Source organism: Sorex araneus, chromosome 3, assembly GCF_027595985.1.
Source record: "Sorex araneus isolate mSorAra2 chromosome 3, mSorAra2.pri, whole genome shotgun sequence".
NCBI classification, from domain to species: Eukaryota; Metazoa; Chordata; class Mammalia; order Eulipotyphla; family Soricidae; genus Sorex; species Sorex araneus.
In genome coordinates, this window is record NC_073304.1 from 175,990,524 (window position 1) to 176,014,519 (window position 23,996).

A 23,996-nucleotide genomic window follows, 5' to 3' on the forward strand; every position below is an offset into this window, starting at 1 on the left:
GAGCAAAGACGCTATGATCCCCACTTCCTGCACTCTGCTCCTGGCATCTGCCTTCCCCCTGTTGAGTCTGACTTGTTTATGGATGGGTGGGAAGGGGGCGGCTGCTGGTGTATTTATTGGAGAGAATTTTTTTTTTTTGGCTTTTTTTGGGTCACACCTGGTGATGCACAGGGGTTACTCCTGGCTTTACATTCAGGAATTACTCCTGGTGGTGCTTGAGGGACCATATGGGATGCTGGGAATCGAACCCGGGTCGGCTGCATGCAAGGCAAATGCCCTACCAGCTCTGTGCTATTGCTCTAGCCCCTGGTGTATTTATTGGAAGATCAGAGAAAACGGACAATTTATCAGCTTCCTCTTTCTAGAACTGTATTGCCTGGCGGAGACTGTTATCATCTGCCCCATTTCAGTATGCATTGCAGCCTGCCTTCTTTCCTTCCTTCCTTCCTTCCTTCCTTCCTTCCTTCCTTCCTTCCTTCCTTCCTTCCTTCCTTCCTTCCTTCCTTCCTTCCTTCCTTCCTTCCTTCCTTCTCTCCCTCCATCCCTCCTTCCCCCTTCCCCCTTCCTTCCTTCCTTCCTTCCTTCCTTCCTTCCTTCCTTCCTTCCTTCCTTCCTTCCTTCCTTCCTTCCTTCCTTCCTTCCTTCCTTCCTTCCTTCCTTCCTTCCTTCCCTCTGCCCCCTCCCTTTTAAATGAGAGACGTGCGCTTTCCCACTGAGCTATATCCAGCCCTGGTTTATTTTCATTTCGAAGTTGAGTGCTTTTTGATGGTTTGGGGTTGACCCATGTCCAAGTCCCTCTCTGGAATCGTTTCTTCTACTCCAGTGAATCGCCACTCCTGGCACTCGGCAGGGGCTTCGGTGAGGTCTCTCTGGTGGCGTTTTTGCCTTTGTGGCCGTCAGCCTCCTTGTATCGATTCGAGTACTGGAGAAACGTCGATGACTGTGCTGTGGCTTCTGCCTTTTAGGAGCCTCCAGTTTATCTGGAAGCCAAATGCATACCCAGAGCAGAACACATCATTTTATGTAGTAAGAGAAGTCTCAGTTTAATCTCCATTATAAACCTCTATTGTTCTAGGAATTGCATGTTTGGAAATATTTTGGAATTCCTCTAAATTACGTTTTGGGGCAGGGTAGCACACTGGATGGTGCTTAAGGCATGCTCCTGACTCTGTGCTCAGGGATTACTCCAGGCAGTGCTGGGGATCGAACCTGGGTCAGTGCTGTGGCAAGGCCAGCTCCTTCCCTGCTGTCCTATCGCTCCCCCCAGGGAAGGGGCAGGTTTTAAGAGCCTGTGGTGATGTGAGCCTTGATGCCTAAGTGCTTCTTTTTTTGGGGGGAGGGGGCACCCACACCTAGAGCAATCAGAGCCCCAAGCTCCTACATGCAGAGCCTGGGGCTAGCCCTTGGGGCCACTCCCTGGCTGGGTGCAACTCTATACATTAGAGGAAACTAAATTTGACATCATGTTAAAGCAAAAATTTTAAAAAAGGGGCTGGAGCAATAGCAGAGCAGGCAGGGCGTTTGCCTCGCACGTGACCGACCTGGATTCGATTCCCAGCATCCCATATGGTCCCCCGAGCACCACCAGGAGTAATTCCTGAGTGCATGAGCCAGGAGTAACCTCTGTGCATCGCTGGGTGTGACCCCAAAAGTAAAAAAAAAATTTTTTAAGAAATATTTTAAATTTAAATTCAAATTGTCTATTTTAATAGTACTTTCATATTTTAATAGTTCCTTTACGTGCCACTGCTGGCAAATCTGGCCTGGTGTTGCATGGGGGCTCCCGGGCTGCCCCTGGCTCTGCTGGGGGAACCATGTGGTGCAGGGGTCGGACTTGGGCCTGCAGTTGTGGTGCTCACCCTGAAGTGCTCTCCCAGCTGATAAATGGTGTTCTGAGATGTTGGCAAGCATCGCTGTGTGACACACATATGTCTGTGAATTCTTTGACTGTAAAAATGGTGGGTAGAGCTCAAGCTGCTCTAGTTAATTACCCACTTGTCTATGGGAAAGGAACGTTCAACTCCAGTTAGATGCTAGGGAAAGCCAGTATAAGTGTTTCTGGGGCGGAGCGATAGTACAGCGGGTAGGGTGTTTGCTTTGTGTGTGGCCGACCTGAGGTTTGACCTGGCATCCCATATGGTACCCGAGGACTGCCAGGACTAATTCCTGAGTGCAGAACCAGGTGTCACTCCTGAGCATCGCTGCTGGGTGTGACAAAAAAAAAAAAGACAAAGAATATGCATTTCCCCAGTTGTGGTCCCTTCCAAAGCTCTGGATTCTGTGCTTCTGAGGTGGGAAGCATTTCACAGAGACTGTGTGTGGCCACAGGAGGTAGGTAATGTCTGCCAGTCTCTCTCTTTGTTGTCTGAGGAGCTAATGAAAGCGATTCCCTGCCTGCGTCATTTTATTAGGGGTTATAAAATGATACTGGTTTTTTTTTCCCCCAAACAAAGGTCTCACTCATTACAGAATCAACATTGTCATTCCGTTTGTTTGTTATCTGAGTATTTCTTTGTGCCAAGGCTTACCCCGCCATGCATTCTCCGAGGTGCCGTCTGTCTGGGAAGGTGGAATCAGGGACTGGCCCTTCTCTTCCTTACTCCCACTTGTGAAGACAGTGCTTGGATGGCCAAGTTCCAATGATGACCCGAGAGTCGGGAGTGTCTGAACGGGACCTGTTGTGGTGTTGGCTTTGTTGCGACTGTTCCCGTCTTTCGGCCCTCCGTCCACAGCTCTTGTGTGGCTTTCTTGCGTTGGATGGGCCTCAGTTTCTTGCCTTATTCCGAATCTATCTTTTTTTTTTCTTTTTGGGTCACACCCGGTGATGCACAGGGCTTACTCCTGGCTTTGCACTCAGGAATTACCCCTGGCGGTGCTCAGGGGACCATATGGGATGGCCGAGTGCAAGGCAAATGCCCTACCCACTGTGCCATCGCTCCAGCCCCGTCTCCACATATTTCTTGCCCTAGGTCTGGGCCCAGCCGTTCCCGAGCTGCATCCTTTCCCACAGGGAGTGACAGCCCTAGGCTCCAGGCTTGGTTGTTCTGTGGGGTGGTCATTGTTTTAGGACTTTGGGGCACATAGAAAGTCTTTTTTTCCCCTCGCTTTTTGGGTCACACCTGGCAATGCTCAGGGGTTACTCCTGGCTCTGCACTCAGGAATTACTCCTGGCGGTGCTTGGGGGACCCGATGGGATGCTGGGAATCGAACCCGGGTCGGCCGCGTGCAAGGCAAACACCCTACCCGCTGTCCTATCACTCCAGCCCCAGAAAGTCATTTTTTTCTGATAGAAAGTGCTTCAGTTCTGTCAGCAGTGTTTAGAGAAATAGGGGTGGAGAAATGGCACGCACCGCGTCTCAGGAGCATGTACCACACGCTCCTCAAGCATCACTGGGGTCACCTGAGAGGCCCCCGAGCACCACCAGGCTGGCCAGGGTCCCCCTGGCACTCTCAGCGGTGGGCAGGAGCCCTGGTCTTGCTTCCTACAGCTGCACGGTCCTTGTCTGCCCAGCAGCCAGGCCTTTTTTCTTTAGTCTCGCTGTGGTGAGTGACCTGGAGGAGACGGTGTTGTCCGCTACCCTCAGGAGAGTTCCTCAAAGGAGGAGCTGGAGTGAGCTCGTGGAGCCCTGCCTGAGCACCTCTCTGTTCGGGTGCAGCCCGGGGACGCCCCGGAGAGAGTCTGTAACACGCTGGGCCTCTGGCTTTTTCTAGCTGCGGACGCGAACGAGGCCTGCAGGCTGCAAGTTACCTGTGGCCAGCAGAAAGTAGCACAGCCAGTGGGCAAAGGCGGCCCCTTGCGTGCATGTGGAGTGTTGTTGGACCCCCTGAACCATCTGAGTGATGCTGCCTTGTAGGTTATACATCTGGGGGTTCTCCTTGAGGTGAAAGAGCTTCCGAGACATTGTCTCAAAGGCAAAGGACAGGGCCAAGGGGGCGCCAGGCCCCCCATACTTGTGATTGTTGCTTCTCTATTACGAGCACTTCACCTTGGCTCAGTCCTACTCTTCCCTCTAGGCAGGTACATTTAGTGAGTTTCCCGCCACCCTCCTGTCTCACCCCTTGCAGTGCTCCATGGCTCTTGGAGTCCCCAGGGATACTCCCAACTCCCTAACTGTGATGTGGTGCCTGAGCTAAACTTCTCCTTGCGCTGCTTCCGCTGCATTCAGTGCCTGCCTGTCACCATCTCCCCACCCTAGTCTTTGCCCTTCCGCTATAGCTGGTCTGTGGAATTGGGAATAAAGGTTGTTGATTATTGCCTGGTGATCTCCCTGTAACCTGTTCCATCCTGGGGAACATCTACTGGCCCTGAATGCACCAGGCCCACTCAGGGACCCCTGTCACCAAGGGCCGGTGGCTCTGAGTTTAGACAGAGTGCGTGTGCTGGGGTCACAGGGAGCGGGGGTGGGGCGCGTGGCGAGGACAGCTGCCAGCAGGGTGGCCAGAGCTGGCATCCAGGGCTGTGTCTCGTTTGCCTGTTTGACTCACATATGTGTCCCCTCCCGACCCGCTCTGGGGACAAGGGGGTCTCAGCAAGCAGGTGGGGGTTTCCAATCTCCGACCCTGCAGCCTGGCACACGTAGTTGCCAGCCTGGGTCAGTGTCTCTGTGGTTGGGAACTTCCTCCCCGCCTGAAGAGGAAAGAGGAGACAGCTGCGGTGCAAAGTGCGTCCCCAAGCCGGGGCTTGGGAATGGGCCCGCGGGAACAGCTGCTGAATGAAGAGAGGAAAGCGGGTCCTCCGTGACACATGGGGAAGATGCGAGTGGCACGAGTCCCATGGAGGAAGGCAGAGGCCATAGGGTGTGTGTGAACACCCGCCCGAGTGACAGTGATAAGTAATAATCAGACCAACGACAGGCAAACAGACGCTGGGCACGGACGATGGTGGTCAGGATCAGGAAGGGGCGGGGAGCAGAGGTGGCCGGGAAGCCTGAGGGCTTCCGTGCTGATGCTGTGCTCAGCGTCCCCACGACACTTCCACAGAGAAACCTCAGGTGGCTGGAGCAATAGCACAGCGGTAGGGCGTTTGCCTTGCAACCTGGGCCAACCCGGGTTCGATTTCCAGCATCCCGTATTGTCCCCTGAGCACTGCCAGGGTTGATTCCTGAGTGCATGGAGTAACCTCTGAGCATCACTGGGTGTAACTCAAAAAGAAAAAAAAAAAAAGAAACCTTGGGCCTAAGAAACTCAGATAAGGAAGATACATACTGTAGTTTTGCTAGAAAGAAGAATCAATGGGGCTGGAGCAATAGCACAGTGGGTAGGGCATTTGCCTTGCACGAGTCAGACCCGAGTTCGATTCCCAGCATCCCATATGGTCCCCTGGGCACCGCCAGGGGTAATTCCTGAGTGAAGAGCCAGGAGTAATCCCTGTGCATTGTTGAGTGTGACCCAAAAAGGAAAAAAAAAAAAAAGAAGAATCAAAATGAGTCAGGCCAGAGAGACAGCACAGGGACTAAAGTGCCTGCCTGGCATGCTGCTGACCGTGTTTCGATCCCTGGCACCCCACATTGTTCCCCAAGCCCCCCCAACCCACATCGCCAGGTGGCTCAGGACCTTCCGGCACCACATCTTTGGGCCCTCACCTTGCCCTGCGGGCCAGGTCAGCTGAGAATTGCCTGAAAGGGCCCCCAGGCCAGCGGAGCCAGCACTGAGCATGTCTAACCCTATTCTTTCTTGGCTCTGACATCCATCCGCGGCTCCCAGTGGGAATATGGCCAGAATGCTCACCCAGTCTCCCCTGTGGTCCTGGCTGTTCACCGGCTGTGCTCTCCTGTGGCTGGGCTGGATCGTGTCCTGCGCTGATGTTTGCTCTGCGGGGTCCTGCTGGACGCACCATGGCAGGCAGGATGTCTATGCCCCGTGCTGAGATGCATGCGGCTTCCAGAGGCTGCCTACATGGGGGCAGGTGGGCCTGATTGTGGTGTGGTGTGGAGAGTGGGCCTGCTGGTCAGTGCAGACAGTCCATAGGCAGCTGCAGGAACAGAAGCTATTTTGACAACTCTGTGTTTGTCTGGGTGCTGCTTTTCTTTCTCTTTTTGCTCACCCTCCAACCTTGTGCAGCCTGCCCCCACCCCTCTCTCTAACACACACACACACACACACACATACACACAGGTACACACACGCTCTCGTACGCACACACGCTTGCCCTCTGCTATCTCTTCCATTATAGATGAGCTCATTGTGACTCGGAGCCAAGAGCAGCGCATTCCTGTAACTTTGAATCTTCCAGCTCAGTTTGTGCCTGTCCTGTGTGCCTCCTGGAAGGTTGGTCAGACTCGGCTCACTGGGCATCTTAGAGCATAAACGTGGACGTGCCCGAGGAACGTTGTCAACTGTGGACAGGCTTAGTTCTTAGCCTGCCTGTTCTCACTTATTTTAGATTTATTGTTGCTTTGGAGCCCATAACATGGAGCGTGTTTGAAGTTTGATGAGTTTTCAGCCTCTCGACTAGTCGTTGGGGCTTGCAGAAGCTCTTGGTCAGATTGCTGGCTGGGTGATGGCGGGTATGCCCTCCAGGAAGGAGGGTGGCTCGGGCCAGCTCCTGAGGGTATGCAGAGGGAAGAGCAGGCAGGGGCGGTGGCAACCGGAGTGCGGGCCCTTACTTTTATTCCGAGTTCAGATGCTTTGGGTGACTGACCATGTTTAATAGCACTGTAGCACTGTAGCACTGTCGTCTCGTTGTTCATTGATTTGCTCGAGTGGGCACCAGTAACGTCTCCATTGTGAGACTTACTACTGTTTTTGGCATATCAGATACACCACGGGGAGCTTGCCAGGCTCTGCTGTGCAGATGGGATACTCTTGGTAGCTTGCTGGGCTCTCCGAGATGGGTGGAGGAATCGAACCAGGGTTAGCTGTGTGCAAGGCAAATGCCCTACCCGCTGTGCTGTCGCTCCAGTCCCATGTTTAATAACCCCAATTAAAAAAGTATTTTTACTTATTTAAGTTGTTTATGATAATTTATCACTGTATCACTGTCGTCCCGTTGTTCATTGATTTGCTCGAGTGGGCGCCAGTAACATCTCCATTCATCCCAACCTTGAGATTTTAGCAGCCTCTCCTTACTCGTTCTTCCAAATGGTGCAGTATTGGAGGCTCTTTCAGGGTCAGGGGAATGAGACCTGTTATTGTTACTGTATTTGGCACTTAGAATACACCATGGGGAGCTTGCCAGGCTCTGCCTTGCGGGCGGGATACTCTCCATAGCTTGCCGGGCTCTCTGAGAGGGAGACAATAATGCTTATCTAAAAATAAGATAAAAATGGTGAGAATTTGTATTTTAAGTTATCAAAGAGATAGTCCTTGGTTCACTTTTCTGGGCTTCAAAGGGCACTATTGCTTATATAAAATGGTGGTAAGGTATGGTCATTAAGAGGCCAGGCAACCACTTCTGCAAAATCACTGCAGTCACCTGAGTGATTTTAGGTGATTTACTTAAACTAATGTACTCCTAGTTTTTTCAAATATAAACAGGGACATTCATATTTATCTTGCATCAGACTTAGGATCTTCAATAAGATGACCTAAGCCCAGCACACAGCATGGGACCTAAACCACGGCAAATTCTTTATGAGTGAGAGTGACGATAACAAGGAGGAAGTTTGAGATATGTCCTGTCAGGCATCAACCAAGAGACAGAAAAATCACCCACAGCTGCTCAGGGGCCATGCTGAGAAACCATGACATCAATCTTAAAGAAAATAAGCAAGATCAAAAGTAACATCTAAACAAACTTTGACATTCTTTAAGAGAACCAAGTGACAATTTACTATTGTTTACATTATTTCTTTTCAGGTAATACATTTTTTCCAACCAGCCTTAAAACCAGAATAATAATTAGGGAGGAAGTTATTAATATGGAAATCAAGTCAGAAGAAAAATCTTTTCTATCACATTTCTTAATATTACTCAAATAACACCAAAGGTAAAGCTTTCTATTTTGACTATAAGTCAAATGACCAGCTTGTAGACAAAGCTCATGTTTGATGGGACTAAAACAAATGTTGCCAAGCAAGCACCAAAACAGACATTCATCAAATTTCATATGCTCAAACAAAACCAAAGGCTAGTCTTTAAAATGAGCTTATATAAATGAATAGAACATAGAAGCATCAATAAACCTGCAAGAAGACTGAATTTTTGAGTTAAGCCATCTTTAATGAGAAATTTACATACATACATCAACGAGTAATTCATCATCATCATCCTCCTCCTCCTCATCATCATCCCATTGATCGTCGAATTTCTCGAGCGGTCTCAGTAAGGTCTCCTTTTGTCCTAGCCCTGAGATTCCAGAAGCCTCCCTTTACACGTCCTTCCCCACTATGCTGCATTGGAGGCTCTTTCAGGGTCAGGAGAATGAGACCCAGCCTGTTACTGGTTTTGGCATATAAATACACCATTGGGACCTTGCGAGGCTCTCCCACGTGGGCAGGAAACTCCCGATAGTTTGCCAGGTTCTCCCAGAGGAGAAGTAGGCTATTAGATATCGCTTGCTTCCGGGAGCTTGCTTTTAAGTCTGGATGCTGGCCGTTGACAGGATTACAGGCGCCGGGCGCAGTCCCTGGGTGTGACCGCCTAGCTACTGGGAAATGGAAAATCTGGGTGGAGGAGGCCCAGTCCCGATCCAAGCAGGCTTGGAGGTCTCAGTCCCGGGTCCCACACACCTGGGTTCCTCTGCTGGTACCTTCATGCGTGAGGCTTGTCCGAACGTGTGGGGAGGGGCCTTGAGCATGGCTGTGGCTAAGTTCCAGAAGTCTTCGGCTGCTGGGAGCTCTGCTCGGGGTGGGGAGGGAAGCTGGAGCCATGCCCTCTGAGGGGCCCTGGGGAAGACAGCCAGGTGCACAGGCAAGAGATTCTCTGCCAACGAGTAATTATACATATTATTGGTACATACAAAATGTCATGTTTAAGAAATCTAACTTCCTGAATAAAGCTTATATTACATTTTTCTCCTTTTTAACAAGGATTACATATGGCAGTGCTGGAGGGTTGAGAGGGTGGTGTCATATTTTATACAGGAATCAAAACTCTATATGCTGGACATGTGCCTTACCAATTGTCATCTCTCTGATTCAATAAAGTAAATATTGCTTTGGCTTATTTTGTGGAAGGAACTCCAGAGCAAAGGGGGATCCCAGGGACCATTTCTGGCATATGTGATTGGTTGTGTGGTCTGACATTTCTGTGCTCAAGGACCAATGATAGCATGTTGCTTGGACCCGTTCGTGCCGAGGAATGCCGGGTTTCACATACCTGCTTCTTTACCACTAGCTTGACTCAAAAATATCCTCACCTTGTTTATCTTAGTGACTGTATGATTGGTCTCTTAAAATCAGTAGAGTTGCAAATGAAACTAGAAGCTGTCAGTTCACTTCTGTAAATGTCAACATGCAGAAGTTTGTGAATAATTTTTTCCCTTTTTTGTCACATATAATAATTTATAACAGTTAACATTCAAACACCAACCCTGCCACCATTGCACCTTTGCACCCTCAGCACATTTGGTTTTTATCAGTTAATGATTCCATTCATTTAACATTTTAAAAAAGAGTTGTGCCTGCTTTTGTTTTGTTTTGGAGCCGCATCTGACAGTGAGTACAGACAAGGGCCTGGTTGAAAAAAAATGGTCTCATAATAGTTGTACCCAATCTTTTTTGCCAAAAGAGTCTTTTTTGGCCTAGAATCTGTGACAGTTTATACAGGTCAGCAAATAAATGAAGAAAAGAGGTCTGGGAGCAATAGCGCAGGCGAAGGCATTTGCCTGGCATGTGGCTGTGGCTGACCTAGGTTTGATCCTTGGCATCCCATATGGTGTCCTGAGCTCACCCGGAGTGATTCCTGAGCACAGAGCCAGGAGTAACCTTTGAGCGTTGATGGGTGTGATCCTAAAACCTTACAAAAGAGGGAAAAAAAAGAGGCAAAGATTTCAGGTTCTATCTGGAACCATGGCGTGTCCCTGTGATCAGCTCTTAGGAGTGTGTGTGTGTGTGTGTGTGTGTGTGTGTGTGTGTGTACGCGTTCGTTACACGTATGCAAGGTTGAATTTACAGCTCAGTAGTCTTCATTTCCTCCTTTCTTGTCTTGTTCAGGAACTTTCTGAAGACGATCGCGCTGGGCCAGATGCTGTCACTATGCATCTGTGGCACGGCCATCACCAGCCAGTACCTGGCCGAGCGGTTCCGGGTGAACACCCCGATGCTGCAGAGCCTCGTCAACTACATCCTGCTCTTCCTCGTCTACACGGTGATGCTGGCCTTCCGGCCAGGTAGGGCTTAGGGCCGGGACTTTCCAGCCCATTATTATTATTATTTTGATTGGGTTTTTTCTTTTTTTTGTTTGGGAGGGGTTGGGTACTCCTGGCTGTGCTCAGGACTTATCCTGGCTCTGCACTCAGGGATCACTCCTGGCAGTGCTCATCGGGGACTCTGGGGGATCAAACCCTTGTCTGCCGCATGCAGGGCGAGCACCCTCCCTGCTGTACTGTCGCTCCAGCCCTCCAGCCTGTTATTTTCATAAGCATACTTGATTTCTAGACATTAAAAAACAAATCAAAACGTGGGCCCACAGCTGTCAGTGCCAGGAGGAGCCCCAGAGCACCACAGGGAGTGGCTCAATCCCTGCACACGTTAACAAATAATAACAAAACAATAACAAAAAACCAATAACCAGAACACCTTGGGTGAATCCAGGCCCAGGGATGATAGCTGGTTTAGGAGATGGGTCAGGGCGAGCCGTCCCGGGAAGGGCTGTATCCGGCCAGTGCGGATACTGTGGGTTACTGTGGTACCAGATGCTGACAGCGGGATTTGTCACACACACTTATCAAATGGGGAAACTGAGGCACTCAGCCCTTGCCTCCTTGCTTTTGAGGGAATGGAGGGAGTTCCAGGAGGGTTGGGATCACCCCCCCCTCAGGAGCCTGTGCTCTCGGCCCTCCCATACAGGGTCTGCTCTGTGTGACTCTGAATGATGACCACTGAGTCCCACAGTGGACAGCTGGCTCTAAAGCAGTGAGCGGGCTTGAGTTCCAGCTCAGGAAGGTGGTACTGACCAGGCCATCGGGGAGCCCAGGAGCCAAGGCCCTTTCATTCTCTTCCTGATCGGGGTTGCTCATGGGATGGAAGTGCCTGCTGATATTTGAAGATTGTTCGGTTCTGATTCTCTCCACCTTTATTTCCTTGGTTTCCCTTACCCTAAAGCCTTCTCTTCTGTCATGCTAGACTCTCTGAAGAAGTCAATTTGCAGTTATCTTGAGTAAGTAGAATCTGGGGGTAGGCTGTGTTTCTTCAGTGGTGCCCCTAAGTCTTTCCCAAGCTGACCATGGACTTAATTTTCACTCGAAAGCACATTTCTCCCACTGAAAATGACCCTACAGACCTTCTGGTAAAGGTCTTGTTGAGTAGGGATCAGATAACCAAGGAATTACCGAGAAAGCGTTTCATTTCCCGGGATGATCTGTGAGGAAGGTGACGCCCCCACCCATGTCTGTTGGCCCTGCTTCTTTATAATAACCACTTTCCAGCACTTTCCCTGCGGTGCTTTCACTGAGCACAAGGCCTGCAGGGCTGTGGCTTGGATGTCTCTAGAAAGCGGCCTGGCTGCTGGAGTTTGGGTTCTGTTGGGGTGACGGCAGCCAGGAGGCTGAGGAGACCTTGGCTTTGCTAAGTCTTCATGTGTGAACGAACATCCCGGGTACCACATGCACTAACCCCAGCTTCTTTCACCAGACAACGAAAACCTCCTGTCCATCTTGAAAAGGAAGTGGTGGAAGTATGTCCTTCTGGGCTTGGCAGATGTGGAAGCCAATTACCTGATTGTCCGGGCGTACCAGTACACGACGCTCACCAGCGTCCAGGTGAGAGCCAGCGTCCAGCCCACTTTGGATTCACAGCACCAGGGGAAGATGCTGACTTCAGAACCCCGTTCACGGGAGAGCTGCTCGCTCGAGGCACACCTGCACGTGGGTGCCGGCTGTCGTCCGGGGGAGCAGATGCGCTAATGAGCAAGGTTTCCTGCAATTCGTGAAAACAGAGCCAGCTAATCGGTCCCCACTGCTAATGCGGCAGCAGATTAGAAACGCTTCCACCAAAACAAGCGTAAATATTTAGTTAGCGATGGATTCTGTGATGCTGGCAAGGTGCTTTTTCCTGGGTTACCCTTGTATGCTGTAAAGGGGGGTTTGTAGGCAGAACTCTCCAGGTCCACGGAGCCAAGGAAGGGGCCTCTGGGATGGAGATAGTGGCTCCCTGAACTTGTCAGCCTATTCTTTGGGGGGCCTCTCCTTGCTGGAGAGAGCAAGGCTGTGTTTTTTTAAAATTTTTTAAAAAATTTTTGGGTCACATCTGGCGATGCTCAGGGCTTACTCCTGGCTCTGCGCTCAAGAATCACTCCTGGTGGTGCTCAGGGGACCCTATGAGATGCCGGAAATCGAACCCAGGCCAGCTGCGTGCAAGGCAAGTTCCCTCCCTGCTGTACTATCGCTCCGTCCTGAGTATGTTTCCATACAGAAGCACTCTCCCAGCTGCTGTCATTCTGACTGGGTGTCAGGGTGGCATACTGACCCGTATTCTAGCAGGGACTCACTGTCAGGACTGTCTAATGTCTCTCTGGTCAGGGCTGGGGCAGCTCAGCATAGCGACGGACAACTTTCTCAGCGTTCCAACATCACACGGAAGAGGCTGAAATTGCTCACTGCATTCCAGGGTCATCAGAAAACAAAGGTGAAGTTAGACTTATTTCACTTGCAAAGATATACAGAGATCCTGACACAGGATTTTTTTTCAACACAAATAAATATTCACACGATGGCATGCATTACCAGAATGCATTTTTATTTTTGCTTTGTTTCAGTTTGGGGCCAGAATGCATATTTATGAGCGACCTCCCTGGCTGGGGTCTTGTGTTAAGCATTGTTCGCAGCCAGTCACTTGGGTTTTGACTCCAGAAGCCCAGAAACAAAGATGAGGGGACTGGCTCGGGGTGGGGGGTGCAGGCCTTGCAAGTGAAAGTGCCCTGAGGGGGCCGCAGCCCACTGCCCCCCCCACCCCAACCAGCTGAGATAGCAGCTATTTATTAAGGCAGGGAGCAGAAGGGGCTCATTTCAGAATTTCTCTGTCTGTCAAAACTGGAAGCCTGATTTCATAGAGGATGAAGCTCGCCACCCATAGAATCAAGTGCCCCCAGCGGCGGCTAGACCAGGGCATCGGCACATTGGAAATGTTTTGTCCTCACAGCTTCTCTTCCCGTCTCCCACACAATCTAGTCACTTGATGAAGATTTCCAGAGACTTTAATCTTCAGCGAATGATTATTATGAGTTTTAGATTGTGCCAGTCATCACAATTTGGGTTTGGGTGACTGAAATTCGAGCCCGTGCTTTTGTAAGGGGGGTGGGGGTGGGGCTTCCTTCCCTGCACTGCTCTGGGGGCCCAGGGCTGCTCCAGCAACACTCGGCAGTGTTGGGATTTGAGCCCAGGGCCTCTGCTCTCCGGCCCTTCAACCACCTCCATGGCCCTGCCCTGTATATTTAAAATGTTTTTTTTTTTTTCTTTTTGGGCAATACCCGATGATGCTCAGGGATTACTCCTAGCTGTGCACTCAGGAATTACTCCTGCCAATGCTCAGGGGACCATATGGGATGCCAGGGATTGAACCCGGGTCAGCTGCATGCAAGGCAAGTGCCCTCCCCGCTGTACTATTGCTATGGCCCCTATCCTGTACTTTTGGAAATAGTTTCCTCCACTCTGGCCTCTTGGGAAAATCTAGGCATTTGCTTGTCAAAGTTCATGCTGAGGATCCTCATGGACTCCTCCTGCAGTGCTCCCTGACTCGGGGTTTTTTGACTTGAAGATTTTTTGGGGTGTTTTTGGACCATAGCTGGTGGTGTTTGGGGACTCCTGGCTCAGTGTTCCAGGGCTGCCCCTGGTGGTGCTGTGGGGCCCCAGCCCTTATGCCCCTCCCTGGTGCTATTATTATTTCACTGGGTTTTTCAGGACCACACCTGGTGGTGCACAGGGGCTGCTTCTGGGTGGTTCGAGGGCACCTGGTGCTGGTGGAGCCTGATTGCTGCCCGCCAAACCTGTGCGTCAGCCCATTGGGCTTTCCTGCCTGGCCCCCAAATTAAAATTTTAATTAAAAAAACATTTTTGAGATATTTAATATTTTGAGAAATATTAAAAAATATTTGAGGGAGTCTTCGGCCACATCTATCGTTTTGAAAGATGAAGCAGGAAGACTTTCGAAATGGCGAGGTCAGCCCTCTGTGCACGCGGGAGAGGCCGCCATGTGACTCAGGACTGGACACGGAGCTGTTGGCCCAGGAATCGGGGCTAGTAGAGCAGGGGCCATCCGCGAGGGCTTGGACGTTGGCCTTGCACGAAGCTGACCTGGGTTCGATCTCCAGTATCCCATATGGTCCCCCAAGCACCACCAGGAGTGATTCCTGAGTGCAGAGCCAGGAGCAACCCCTAAGCACCTCCAGGTGTGACCCAGAAATCAAAAAAAAAAAAAAATAAAGGAAGAATGTGGGGAGTTAGGGATGGAGAGCTGGTTAACGGCAGGTTGGCAAAACAACAAACAAACCAACAAAAAACAAAACACCCACAAAGGAGTGATTTGGGTTGTCTGACCCTGAAATGTCTGACCTTCCTGAAACGGCCAGTCATTGTCCGCCCAGAATGGTTTGTTTTGTTTTTTTTCGTGTTAAGGAACAAATTGGCATGGGTTTGCATCTGTGATCGTTTTCCGAGCCGCCTTCGCTTCTCTGTACTGTCAGGAGCGTAGCCCAGACTTTGTTAAGTCATCAGAGCTGGATGCTGTCTTGGGACGGGCTGTTACCGAAACGTTCGAAGGTTTGTTATGCAGGCAGGCTTGATAAAGCACTTAGAAAATCGGGCGGGAATACAATGAGGCAGGGTGCTTGGGCTGTGCAGGGCACGAGACTTCTATGGGCTGTCCTGGGAGAGGCAGCGGCTAACATGCAAGAGCTCCGGGGCATGTTGGAGACTGAAGGGGCTCCGAGGGGGTCCGAGGGTGGTCACAGGAAGTGGGGGACCCTCAGAGAGGCCCCTTGATGTGCTTACCCTTGGATGTGCTCGACAGGCCTGGTGAGGGTGAGAGCCCGTGGGAAAAGGCAGAGGAGGAGCGTGAGTGCTGAGCCCTCTGCGTCAGAGTTTGGGCGTGCTGTGAGGTTTTGTTTCGTTTGCTCTTGTAGTTCCCTTGATGCAGCCTGGTGGGTGAGGGGCACTTCCTGGGCTGGGGTCAAAGGTGAAGCTTTGATGCTTTTTGAGGGCACTGGCTGTGAGCTCAGCGGTGGTCCCAGGTCCTGCCCAGTGCGTCACATCAGGGAGGGGATGTTGGGGTTTTCTCTGAGTGACCCACACTTGGTCCTGGTTCCCAGCTCAGCTGCCTGTCTCCACCCGCACCCCTCCCGCCTCCCCTGGGCCCCGGCTCAGAACCTTAGATTGGCAGAATCGCTGCATCCTGGGTCAATGGGAGAGCTCCGGCGGGCCTCAGAGAAAAGCTGCACAGACCCCCGAGACAGAATTCCAGGGATCCAGCAACTGGCCACGCTTGAGGCCCCTGCAGCGGCAGGGGTCAGCACCATGGGCTGCGCCAGGGTCTCTCCCTGTTGAACCATGTGAGCTGGACGGGGCGGGGGAGGGGGCAGGGAACCTGGGTGTTCTCGTGTGAAAAATAGCGGTGGAGGTTCAGATCGTGTGAGGTCATCGTGGATGCTGAAGGGTTCATCTCTGCACGGTGCTCAGCCCCGGGCTAGTCTCATGTTGGGTACCAGACTGGTCCTCTGATTAGTACTGAGCTGGCTCTGTGGTCAGTGCTGGAATGGCCCCATGGTCAGTGCTGGGTTGACCCTGTGGTCAGTGCTGGGCTGCTCTGTGGCCAGTACTAGGCTGGCCTCCATGGTCAGTGCTGGGCTGGTCCCATGATCTGTACCTGGCTGGCCCCATGATTGGTCAGTGCTGGGCTGGTCCTGTGGTCAGTGCTGGGCTGACCCCGAGATCAGTAGCGGCTGACAGGCATAAGCACTCAGCCCACGCTGACCCTCGGTCTCCCACAGATGGGCGCTGACGGGCGCTGACGGGTGGTGACCAGCACTGACCGGTGCTGACGGGCGCTGACAGGCGTGGCTTCTCTGCAGCTCCTGGACTGTTTCGGGATCCCCGTGATGATGGCTCTCTCGTGGTTCATCCTGTACGCACGGTACCGTGTCATCCACTTTGTGGCCGTGGCCGTGTGTCTGCTGGGCGTGGGGACCATGGTCGGTGCGGACATACTAGCTGGAAGGGAAGACAACTCGGGTAAGGCTGTGCTGCCCAGCCCAGACATGTCCCCCCTCTCCTTCCTTCCCCTTCAGCCCCTTCTCCTCCTTCCCTGTCTCCCTCCCCCCTCCTTGTGTTTTTGCTTTCCTTTTGCACAGAGTAAGGGTAGACACCAAGCCCTGGCTGGCAGCTTGAGTTTAATTCAGGGTCAGTGGCACCTGCTGTCTGGCGGCCACACCACGGCAACCCCTACCCCGTGTCCTCTAGCCTGGGTCTTTTCTGTGGCCTTCAACAGTTTTGTCTCTCAGAGAGAAGCTTCCTCCTCTAGGTAGAGTCATCCTTGTCCACCCGTCCACTGGGGTCAGCCCCCGAAAGCCCCACCGTGGAGTCTCAAGTTTCCGTTTTTACCGAGAAGGAGACTGCGTGGCGTGAGTGAGCCCTTCCCGGTCACGAGCCGTCAGTGGACAGACCCGGGTCCCGGTGACTGTCCCGTAGAGAGCTCCCCTGTCCTCACTCCCTTCCTTCTCTGGGGTCCCCCCACCACCTAGACCCCCTTCCAGCAGGGGGTCACTGTCCCCACTCTCGAGCCTGGGCTCCTGAGGAGTTCAATGAGGAGAAAGTGAGGAGAGAAAAAGACTTTCGAGGTCAGGCACTTCCCCCCTCCCCCCCGCCCAGCCTCCAACTTGCGCTTTACGCCCGTCTTCCTGCAGGGAGCAACGTGCTCATCGGGGACGTGCTGGTCCTGCTGGGCGCGTGCCTCTACGCCGTGTCCAACGTGTGTGAGGAGTACATCGTAAAGAAGCTGAGCCGCTGCGAGTTTCTGGGAATGGTGGGGCTGTTCGGGACTCTCATCAGCAGCGTCCAGCTGTAAGGAGCGACACGAGCCCATCTGGGCCGAACCCCCGTTCCCTGGTCATTGGGAGAAGCAGCGGCCAAGAGGCCTCCTTCCCAGGGCTGCGAGAGGCAGGGTCTGGAAGGGTGTGGCGGGAAGGTTACACTTCTAGCTCGGGGGAAGTGAGTTCCACGCCTGGTCTCCGTGGCTGGTGCTGGGGCAGAACACCCCCACTGTTCACGGGCGCCTCTGGGCTTCTCCTCTCAGAAGGGTCCCCAAGTTAGGGCAATTCCCCACCTCGGCCAAAGAAGATAAGTGAAAATACATCTAAGAGGACCCAGGGGTGTGGCTGGGTGGAAGACAGCCGTGTGTCCCACACGTGTGGTACCCTGGCTTCCATCATGCCACCACACAGGCAAGTTAAGCAACATGCTTCTGAGATACGTGCGTGAATCCTGATTCCTCTTGATTCCCTCCTAGGCTGCTCGTGGAGTACCAGGACGTGGCCAGCATCCCCTGGGACTGGAGAATCGGTAGGTGGAGCAGATTCTCTCCGCTCAGCACCCTCGTTGAGTGCATGTTGAGAAGGGAGCACTTGGAACAGATTTCATTTGAATAGGCCAGAAGCATTTTTGTAAAACAAAAGAGACAGAATGCAGGAGGAAAATGTGGTGAAGCAGAAGGAAAGATTTTTTTGTTTTATTTTTGCTCTGTTTTGTCTTTTGAGCCAGGCCTGGTTGTGTGCAGGGACCATACACAGTGCCAGGGATCAAACCAGCACTGGTCACATGCAGGGCCTTGAGCTCTGGCCTTCTCTGAGGCCCATCAGGGAAAGATTTAAATTTTACTTAATGATGGATGGAAAGCTGTTCAATGATTAGATCATTTAATTCAATTTAGATTGTGTGTTCATATGTGAGGACATGATTGTAAGTGTGTGTGAGTGTGTGTATGTGTGTGTCTGAGTGCGTCTGTGTGTGTGCATGTGTGTGAGTGAGTGCATGTGTGTGAGAATGTGTGTGAGTGTGAGTGCATGTGTATGAGTTTGAGTTTGAGTGAGAGTCCACATGTGTGAGTGCATGTGTGTGTGTGTGTGTGTGTGTGCGTGTGTGTGTGTGTGTGTGTGTGTGTGCGCGCATGCACGCTCTCGCAGGCAGAGGCACTGCTACCCCATTGGCATCCACACAGCCACTCTGCCTGAAGGAGAACAGCCAGGCTGTGCCATCTGGGGGCACTGAGGGAGCAGGCGAATGGTAACAGAATACCCAGCTGCCTCCGTGCCCTTGAGGAGATTTGGTGCTGAATCCAATGACACAAATCATGTCCAACCACCATCCTGATCAAACAAAAGATACGGGGGACTTTTCTTTTTTCCTTTTTTTGGAGGGTGTTGGAGGGAACCACAACAGGTGATGCTCAGAGGTCACTCCTGGCTCTGCATTCAGGGATCACTCCAGGCGGTGCTTGGGGGACCCTATGCGGTGCCCGGGATGGAAGCCGGGTCAGCTGTGGGTCGGGCAAGCGTGCTCCCTGCTGCGCTGTCTCCGTGGCCCGTACTCACCCGCCCCCCTCTTGCCTCCACAGCGCTGCTCTTTGCCGCCTTTGCCCTCTGCATGTTCTGCCTGTACAGCTTCATGCCAGTGGTGATCAGCGTCACCAGCGCGACCTCGGTCAACCTGGGCATCCTGACCGCCGACCTCTACAGCCTGTTCTTCGGACTCTTTCTGTTTGGCTATAAGGTAAAGCAAGTGGATCCGTCCACAGAACTCTGGCTTGCTGCTATGGAAGCTGCTACAGACTCGGGAACAAAACCTCAGCCTTGGGCAAGAGCGCCACGGTCCCTCCTCGCGCCCCTGCTCCCTGCTTAGCGAATCAACCGCGGATGCTAGTGCTTCCAGGGCCTTTCTATTTTTTAAAAAAAATTTATTATTATTAATTTTTTAATTTCCCCTTTACACTTTATCTAAACACCGTGGCTTACAAAGTTGTCCGTGATGATTCGTCTCAGGCATTCAGTATTCCAACCCCAATCCCACCGCCACCCACCTTCCCTCCGTCACTGTCTCCAGTGTCCCCAGCCACGTCAAGGCTCGCACCCTGGTCAGTCCTTTCTGATCCTTCCGCTTTGTGCCTCTTTGTCCTTCCAGAAATGGTCTCCCAATCTAGCCTTTACCCAGATGTGGTTTTATTATTCTTGGCCAAAAGCCATTTTCAAGTCTTACAGGGCAAAGAGCAGGACTGCTGTGATCTTCAGAGTAGATCAGGAAGATAGAAAGCCTGACAGTGTACAGACAGCCCAAGCACCTTAGGGCTGGTTTGTAAAGGCAGAATTCTATTTTTTTTTTTTTTTGCTTTTTGGGTCACACCTGGCGATGCACAGTAGTTACTCCTGGCTCTGCACTCAGGAACCACTCCTGGCGGTGCTCAGGGGACCATATGGGATGCTGGGAATTGAACCCGGGTCGGCCATGTGCAAGGCAAACGCCCTACCTGCTGTGCTATCACTCCAGCCCCTGTAAAGGCAGAATTCTAAGGTCACATGCCATTTTTTTTTTTTTTTGGTGTTTGGGCCACACCAACAATGCTCAGGGCTAACTCTTGGCTCTGTGCTCAGGGGACTATTTGTGGTGCCAGTATCAAAACTGGGTCAACTGCAAACAAGGCCAGCACTCTGCGTCCTGGACTATCTCTCTAGCTCCACCGTGTGTTTGTGTGTGTGTGTGTGTGTGTTCAGTCCACGAATAGAACTCTGGACCTCACACCTGCAAAGCAAGTGCTTTTCCATGGAATCATATCCATTTGGCCTTGTCTACCACCAATTTAAAATGTTTTGATAAAGAAACACATTTATTCATTTATTTATTTATTTAGATTTGGCTGTTTTTGATATTTGGGCCACGCCTGGTGATGCCCAGGGCTTACAGCTGGCTCTGCACTCAGGAATCACACTGTGGTGTTTGGGGAGGACGCCAGGGATTGAACTTGGGTCGGCTGTGTGCCAGGCAAACACCCTACCCACTTTACCATCCTTCCGGCTCCGAGAAACAACAATTCTAAATAACTATGGCTCTGCTTTATATACATATAAATATAGCAGTTATATATATATATATATATATATATATATATATATATATAAAACAGCTAAAAATGAAAATAAAAGAGGCTTAAACTGTCTGTTCTCCCTGATGTGGGCTCTGCCCCTTTGGCAGTGGTTCTGAGGAAATGCTGGCCACACAGTAGCGCTAGGTAACGTCTGGTGGAGATACAGATGCAAGGAGAAGTTTAAACAGGAAGGAGAGGTAAGCGCCTCTGATCCAGGCGCCTAACCTCCCGTCCTGTCTCTTCTTTCTAACAAACCCTTTGAGAGGGACTTTGGGAAAGGACAAGATGGCTTTTCCTTTTCCACGTTAACAGCCGCCAAACCTCACAGGACAGGGCGGGTGAGCCCAGAGAATGCTCTGCCAGAACCTGACTCAGCCGTGATTCTGTGCCCAGCAGCTCGGGGCATGCTGGACCCCTGTGATTTTTCCCTGTTAGATGCGAGAAGGAAAAACTGTGGCAGGAAATGAGTCTCGCTCAGTGAGTCTCTCCCTGGCTTTGCGGGAAGGAATGATTGCCCTGCTCTTGGGGGGCTGTTCTATCCAGCCTGGAAGGGATTCTGGGGGGGGTCCCAGTAGAGAAAGAATGGGGCACCTGCGATATTCACAAAAAGGCTGTGGTGGCCCCCCAGTGCCCCAGCTGGGAGTAACCACAATCTCAATAAGATGCACCAGTTCCTCCTGCTCGCCCTGGGAGAGCATCTTGTCTTCTCTCCCCATCTTCTCTCTCTCCTTTCCCACCGTTTCTATTTGCTTCTTGTCGGCACGCCCTTCTTCAGACTCTGCCTGTTGGCTGTAATCGGAATCTAAAGGAACTGGAAATGTCTGTTGCTCTGCCTGCAATAGCGCCCCCGCCTTCATTTCAAAACCAGCTGAGCAGGGCCGTTCGTAGGAGCTGGTGGCTAGTAAATAATCGAGCCTGGATGTTAATTCCTCATTAACCATGTTCCATCCTTTCTCTGAATTTGATGACACCCTGGTTGGTCAGTCATCGGCTGTTTTCTTCCTGGCTTTTACATATGTTTTTTATCCTGTTAGAAACAAATGTGGGGCCTGGACAGACGGTACTGCGGGGAGGGTGCTTGCCTTGGAGGCAGCTGGCCTGGGCTTGATCCCCCCGAGCCCCACCACGGGTGATCCCCAAAAGCAAAGACCAGAGTCAGCCCTGGGTGTGGCCCCCAAACAAAATGCAGTTGCTGGAGCAGGATAGTGGCTGAAGGGCAGCGCGTGCTTTGCTTATGGAGGCCAGGTTCCACCCCCAGGAAGCTCTGTGGGCCGTGGCCCTTGAGCACTGCTCCAGGAGTAGCCTGAGCACAGCCAGATATGCCGCCCCACCCCAGCCCACCCCAGATAATCTCATCCCTAACGCCTGAGCTTTTGCCTGGTTCCTCGATTCAAGAAAGCCTCGGCATGCAAAGGGATTTGTGAGACGTGTTTGAACTTTGGGGCTGAGGTGCAGGAGAGAGATGGGGTGTCCGTGCTCTCTGCGATCCCCTCTAGGGAGGGGCAGCTCGGGGAAGCAGCTGGCCTCCCTTCCTCCCTCTGCCCTGGCTCTTGTGGGTCCCAGGGAACAGAGAGGGGAGGTGCACCTGGGCCCTCCCGAGGCCTCTGCTCTCCTCACGAGGGGGCCGGGTGGGGTGCGGGGCAGGGTCGGGTTGCATCGCTGCTGGGGTCGGGGTATCCCCGAGACTGTCAGCACGCGCAGACCCCGCTCCCATCCACCGGAGCGCAGGGGCGCAGTGTGCGGCCCATGCGCCCCTCCCAGGAAACACCGTTGAGGCCTGGGGAGGTGCAGGCGCCGTGCCCACGGCCGTTCCTCTGTCTCCCCAGTTTTCGGGACTCTACCTGCTGTCCTTCACCATCATCATGACGGGCTTCGTCCTGTACTGCGCCACCCCGACGCGCAACGCGGAGCCCCCCGCCAGCAGCATCCCGCCCGCCGCCAGCATCGGCTTCGACAACCTGGGGCTGAAGCTGGAGGAGAGCCCGCAGGAGCCGCCCGCCGCCGTGGTGTAGCTGCAGCCGGCGCCCCCGCGCCCCCCGGGACCCTCGGGGAGCTGGGCCTGAGCACAGGCGCCGACAAGACCCCCGGGACGAAGCGCAGAGCCTGGCAGCTGGGAGAAGGGGCCAGCAGGCCTTGGGGCGCCCCGAGGGGGCCCGCCTGGGCGCCTGGGAGCTGCTCGGAGCGGGGCTGCGGGGTTCCAGCCACAGAGCGTGACGCACAGGAGACCCCGCGGCTCGGAGGGGCCCAGGACTTCCCGGGACTATTGCAGAGCCACCAATAGCAAGGCTGACCAGTCACCGCTTGGGGGCGGCGCCCTCTGCCGCGTCCTGGGGGGAGTGTGAGAGGAACTGAGGGTACGAATTCACGGGATTAAACGCTATGGGTTTCGTGGACACACGGCGCGTGGCTTCTCTGATTCCCAGCCCTCCCCTTGGGGGCTGGACGGCACCTGGCCTGGTAACCCTCCCTTCTCCGGCCGGAGCTCAGGAGCATCTTTCCTGCGCGCGGGGCAGCTGTGTCTCGGGCACTCCACCCGCTGGAGGGGCTTCAGGCCAACTTGTGGGTCGGCTGCAGGAAGAAGCGTTTTGCGTATTTCATTTTGGCCTTGGGGCCACATTCGCCAAGGCTCGGAGCTTACTCCTGGCTCTGCGCTCAGGGATCACTCCTGGAGGTGCTTGGGGGACCCTCTGGGGTGCCGGGGAATGAGCCCGGCTTGGCGCATGCAAAGCCAGCAGCACCTTACCTTCTTGCTGTACTGTCTCTGGCCCCAGAATAAGCATATTATTTTATTTTTATTTATTAAATTTTGTATTGGGGGGGTTGGTTACACCTGGCGGTGCTCAGAGGTTCCTCCTGGCTCCGCACTCAGGAATTACTCCTGGTGGTGCTTGGGGGATGCATATGGGGATGGCGGGGATCGAACCCCGGGTGGGTCATCTTCAAGCCAGGCTCCCGACCCATTGTACCATCGCTCCGGCTTCAGGATAAGCATTTTACAGTACTGAATTTGAATATTTCTTTTATTATGTTTGATAAAAGCTTTATTCTATTTTATTTTTTTATTCTTAAATTTAAATTTTATTTTTATAAAGTTGTTCACAATAAGTTATTACATCATTCACTATTCTAACACCAATCCCACCACCATTACACCTTCCCGCCACTATTATTTCAAGTTTTCCCAACCACCACCCAATCCTGCCCCAATAGCAGACCCTACATAACTTATTTTGTTTTACTTATGAATAATTTGATAGAAATGATCAAAAAAGTTTCTTAGAAGAAAGTGTGTGAAGATTGTTGTACCCCATTCACTGTGGCATGCTACTATGGGTGTATCGGTGTCTTTTCTCATTTTTGAGTGATAGGACAATCTCTGCAGCCAGTTAAAACTGATGACTGTGGGGGTTGGAACAATAGCACAGCAGGTGAGGCATTTGCCTTGCACTCAGCTGACCTGGGTTCCATCCCGAGCATCCCATATGGTTCCTTGAGCACCGCCAGGAGTAATTCTTTTTTTTTTTTTTTTTGCTTTTTGGGTCACATTTGGGGATGCTCCTGGCTCTGAACTCAGGAATTACTCCTGGCGGTGCTCAGGGGACCATATGGATGCTGGGAATTGAACCCGGGTCGACCGCATGCAAGGCAAACACCCTACCCGCTGTGCTATCGCTCCAGCCCCAGGAGTAATTCTTGAGTGAGTGCAGAGCCAGGAGCAACCCCTGGACATTGCCGGGTGTGACCCAAAAAAGCCAAAATTAATAAATAAATAAAACT

The 23,996-nt window shown here is 52.4% G+C and overlaps 1 protein-coding gene across 2 annotated transcripts in view; it reads left to right on the forward strand.

Moving 5' to 3' along the window:
* SLC35F2 (solute carrier family 35 member F2) overlaps positions 1-23,627 on the forward strand; it is a 40,351-nt gene extending 16,724 nt beyond the window's left edge. The window contains exons 2-8 of one of the 2 annotated variants that reach the window (XM_004605153.2): positions 10,095-10,270; positions 11,733-11,860; positions 16,162-16,321; positions 16,993-17,149; positions 17,595-17,647; positions 18,699-18,853; positions 22,046-23,625. In XM_004605153.2, coding sequence (XP_004605210.1) covers positions 10,095-10,270; positions 11,733-11,860; positions 16,162-16,321; positions 16,993-17,149; positions 17,595-17,647; positions 18,699-18,853; positions 22,046-22,231 — 1,015 coding nt within the window. In that variant the 3' untranslated portion in view covers positions 22,232-23,625. Of the gene's footprint in view, positions 1-10,094; positions 10,271-11,732; positions 11,861-16,161; positions 16,322-16,992; positions 17,150-17,594; positions 17,648-18,698; positions 18,854-22,045 lie in introns of both variants that reach the window. The other variant, XM_055130127.1, reaches the window with a different exon arrangement.
* The last annotated feature ends 369 nt before the right edge of the window (positions 23,628-23,996 follow it).